Source organism: Microtus ochrogaster, unplaced genomic scaffold (assembly GCF_000317375.1).
Source record: "Microtus ochrogaster isolate Prairie Vole_2 unplaced genomic scaffold, MicOch1.0 UNK7, whole genome shotgun sequence".
NCBI classification, from domain to species: domain Eukaryota; kingdom Metazoa; phylum Chordata; class Mammalia; order Rodentia; family Cricetidae; genus Microtus; species Microtus ochrogaster.
In genome coordinates, this window is record NW_004949105.1 from 4,528,369 (window position 1) to 4,532,740 (window position 4,372).

Genomic DNA, 4,372 nt, shown 5'->3' on the forward strand with positions numbered 1-4,372 from the left:
AAGACACTCATGAATTTGTCGTGGTTAGTGTTAATCCCTGGCTTTCTGCCTTTGCCTCAGTTCCCCAGGATAAAATCAGATCAGGGTTGCCAAATAGGCGGGCAGCAGGAAGCCTTGTACAGCTGAGATTATGCTCAGAACAGATGCCCCCAGAGTGGAAACCAGGCCCACATCCTCCTCTCTGCATCTCAGTGTCAAAGAAAATAAAGCTGACGGCTGGTTAACACGCAGCCTTCCAGCAAACTACGGACATTTGGCCAAATCACTTAGCATCAATCAATTCCGTTTCCCATTTATCGGGAGAGCATGCATTTCAGCAAAACCCAAATGACATCACAATGACGTCGACTCCAGAGACACACCTTTTCTTAAACATTCCCTGCTGTCCACTCGAGGGAAGTGCAGAAATAGTATTAGGTATTGTTTAAAAATCCTAACAGGAGACAGCTTGCTTCTATCACTGTTCACACGTATTCATCCAAACAAGAACCACAGCTAATCCTCTCAAAACATCCTACTGCCCTGCCAGAGTCTAAGGCCACGATGCAACCCCCCCCCCCCCCAAGCCAACCCCGCTTGCGTAGCCACGCACGATCTGAGCTCCATCAGCTGCGCAATCCCCGCCAGGCCCCACAGCCCCGAAGCCCAGCATCGGGCCGCTAGCCGCGCACCTGGTCCAGGTACTGCCGGACGCGCTTCCGCAGCGGCTCCAGGTTCATGGCCGCGAAGCCAGCACAGGCACCCGACACCCGATCGAACCTTCCACGCGCACCTCGTGGCCGATGGACCTGCGCTCGCCGACCACCGCCCGGACCAGACCCCGCGCGCCACACGGCACTTCCGCTCCTGACAGGCCCTATCCCGGAAGTCCCCCCGTGAAAGCGTCCCCTCTGGGGTGTGCCCACTCTATTGGTTCCGTGGTAGTCTCTGGTGTCTGCCTCTTGTTTCCAACACGTTCGCCTGTCAGGGAGGCAGCGCGGGGTGTCTAGCGGGATTCCATGACTTCAGGGAGTGGGAGAGATTCTTCTATGGCTACCTTTCTCCCCAGGACGTTTTTGAGACCGAATCTCTCTACAGCAGTCCTGGGTGGCCAGAGCTGCCATGTATACCAGACTGGCCTCTGGCTATCAGTTTCCTTCATCCTCTGCCTCCTGGATACTGGAATTATAGGTGTGCACCACTACCCCGGGCATTTCGTGTTTTTAAAATTTCATCCCGTGCACGTGTAAAGCCTCTTGAACGTAAGGGTAGAGAATGCCACCACTCAAAGGTTCTGCTCTCACCAGTCTGAGCAGTTGGCTGCACCCCTTTTCTGTGAATGTTACACACATGTAGGACTGTATAACATTTTAAGCATCTACCCCCTCCCCCCCCCACACGCATTTTCCTTTCTATCTTCTCCATTTTGGGGGTAGTGATCCAGCTGTACTCATTAAACTTGAGGTGGATGTATGGTTAGGTACAGCTTATCACATTTACAGTCCTATCCATTTTAGGAATAGAATAATTTTATTAAAAAATATTTGTCCTATCACCATAATGCTAAGAGCAGAGGTGGGAACTGAATCTTAATTATATGTTACCCAGAGAGTCAGTGATCTGAGAAGACAGTTTGATTAACTCTCAACAGCCTGTTTTACATCTCTTCAGCCATTGTTGGATTAGCTGGACCACAGCCTATAAGCCATTCTGATAAATCCCAGGACAGTTTATGTAAAGCGCTCAGACCGATGCTAGGCATATTATTGTAGTTTATATGTATGCTGGAACTGTTGCATGCTGTGATCAGTAATATTAGTACAGAAAGTAGTTGTTCTTACAACAAGAGAAAAGCTGACGTCATGACAACCTACCCACTCACCTCTATTCAAGTCTCTGTGCTGACCGTGCTTGTCTCTCCGTGAATGAATGACAGCAACCAGGCTAACAAGCAGACCTTCAGGTGGCAGGAGTTGACCAGGGTATTGATGGTGGTAGCGACAAAGGCACAGTTTCATGATGTTGCCCAGAGCAGCCTGAGTTCTTTTAATCAGATCTCAGCTGAGATAAAACCGGATCCTTGACTTCAATCTGGAAAAGAATTTCAGGATGACCTAGTATGAGGCAGAGTTCAACTTTGCTCAAAATGGAAAGAAAGGCGTGCAGAGAATGAGTAATGACCACCCAAAACTACCAGTGTGGGGTTCTCAGAGTCTCACTTAAGAGTCTTAGTGTGCACCAGAGAATGAGTAATGACCACCCAAAACTACCAGTGTGGGGTTCTCAGAGTCTCACTTAAGAGTCTTAGTGTGCACCAGAGAATGAGTAATGACCACCCAAAACTACCAGTGTGGGGTCTCAAAGAGAATGAGTAATGACCACCCAAAACTACCAGTGTGGGGGTCTCAAAGAGAATGAATAATGACCACCCAAAACTACCAGTGTGGGGTCTCAAAGAGTCTCACTTAAGAGTCTTAGTGTGCACCAGAGAATACCTGCTCAGAGGCTCTCAGTTTACATCTCAAAGGGTTGCTAAGAAACTTTCCCAGCTAGTGGTTCCTCCATTATTTTTTTATTTTTTAATTTTTTACTGCCTGTATATCTACCTGCAGGCCAGAAGAGGGCAGCAGATCTCATTATAGATGGTTGTGAGCTACCATGTGGTTGCTGGAAATTGAACTCAGGACCTTTGGAAGAGCAGCCAGTGCTCTTCTGAGCCATCCCTCTAGGCTGCCTCCATTTAAAAAAAAAAAAAAGATATCTTTATTATGGATAGTGTTCTGCCTGCATATTTGCCTGCAGGCCTGAAGAGGGCACCAAATCTCATTATGGATGGTTGTGAGCCCCAATATGGTTTCTGGGAATTGAACTCAGGACCTCTGGAAGAGCAACAAATGCCCTTAACCATTGAGCCATCTCTCCCTCTCTTTTCTCTTTTTGATAAATAAGATTATAGAATGACTCCAGAGGTGCCGTAGATGGAATCACAATTTTCCAAAGGAGGTTAGGACAGATCCTTTCATACCGTAAATAGAGTTTCTGTTGAAATTCCTAGAAAATTTCAGATTTACAGCTGAAAATGAAGAAAATCTTATTTTCTTGTGGTTGCGATAAATTACTCTTTTTAAAAAACATTAATTTTTGCTATTTTAAGTGTGTGTGTGTGTGTGTGTGTGTGTGTGTGTGTGTACATGGGAGTGAAGCTGCCTTCAGAGGCTAGCATTGTCATGGATCCTCTGGAACTGGAGTTACAAATGGCTGTGAGCCACCTTGTGGGTGCTGGGAATTTCACTCAGGTTCTCTGCAAAAGCAGCAAGTGCTCTTAGCTGCTGAGCCGTCTCTCCAAACCCTCACTGAGCAATTTAAAATTAACCCCATGTCCAGATTGCCTCTTACTTGACATAGGTAAAGAATAAGATTATGAATATAATCTAGTGTCTTCCCTCAGACTCATATATGTACTTTATTTTTATGTGTATGGGGTGTTTTGCTTTCACGTATGGCCATGCCAGCATGTGCATGCAGTGCCTGCAGAGTCCAGAAAGAGCATTGAATCCCCAGGAACTGGAGTTGAAGGTGGCGTTGAGCCACCCTGTGGGTGCTGAGATCAAAGCTCTGTTCTCTAAAAGAACTCTCAGTGCTATTAACTGCTGAGCTATTGCTCCAACCCCCCCAATTCATTTGTGAAAATGTAAGCCTGTAGGACATTTTCTTAATTAGCGATTGATGGGGGAGGGCCCAGCCTATTGTGGGTTAGTGGTCCTTGACTTTATATCAGACTGAGCAAGCCATGGAAAGCAAGCCAATAAACAGCATCCCTCCATGGCCTCTGTATCAGCTCCTGCCTCCTGGTTCCTGTCCTGACTTCCTGTGATGAGGAACAGTGATATGGAAGTGTAAGCCAAATAAAGCCGTTTCTCCCCAAATTGCTTTGGTCATGACAGCAATAGTAACCCTAACGAAGACAAATTGGTACCAGGACGGTGGGGTATTGCTGTGAGAGACCTGCCTGTGTGTTTGGGGGAGGATTGTGGAAGGACTTGGAACTTTCGACTAGAAAAGCCACTGAGTGATGAGATCTCGGTGGACTCTGTAGGAGCGTGGAGACTGTTGAGGGAGGTACAGACACTGCAGGCCTGGCTTGTGGAGTTTCAGAGGGAAGTTAGGCTATTGTGGGGCCATGTGTTATTTTGAATTAAGATCCTGTGGTTCTGGTTAGCTGGGGCTAACAAATGAGACAAGGTGTCCCCCCCCCCCCAAATTGGCATCACCATGGTTGTTGCTCAGAACTCCTTCCCCTAATCAGAAAATCAGGGGTATGGGAAAGAATCGGTGGCTGTAGAATCACTCTTAGGAATCGCAAATTCTGCTTCATAAACTGAACTGTCAAATG

The 4,372-nt window shown here is 47.0% G+C and overlaps 1 protein-coding gene across 1 annotated transcript in view; it reads right to left on the reverse strand.

Annotated features, from left to right (window-relative positions):
• Cdc16 (cell division cycle 16) overlaps nt 1-847 on the reverse strand; it is a 23,806-nt gene extending 22,959 nt beyond the window's left edge. The window contains exon 1 of the mRNA XM_005366250.2: nt 672-847. Coding sequence (XP_005366307.1) covers nt 672-719 — 48 coding nt within the window. The 5' untranslated portion in view covers nt 720-847. The remainder of the gene's footprint in view (nt 1-671) is intronic.
• Between the last annotated feature and the right edge of the window lie 3,525 nt (nt 848-4,372).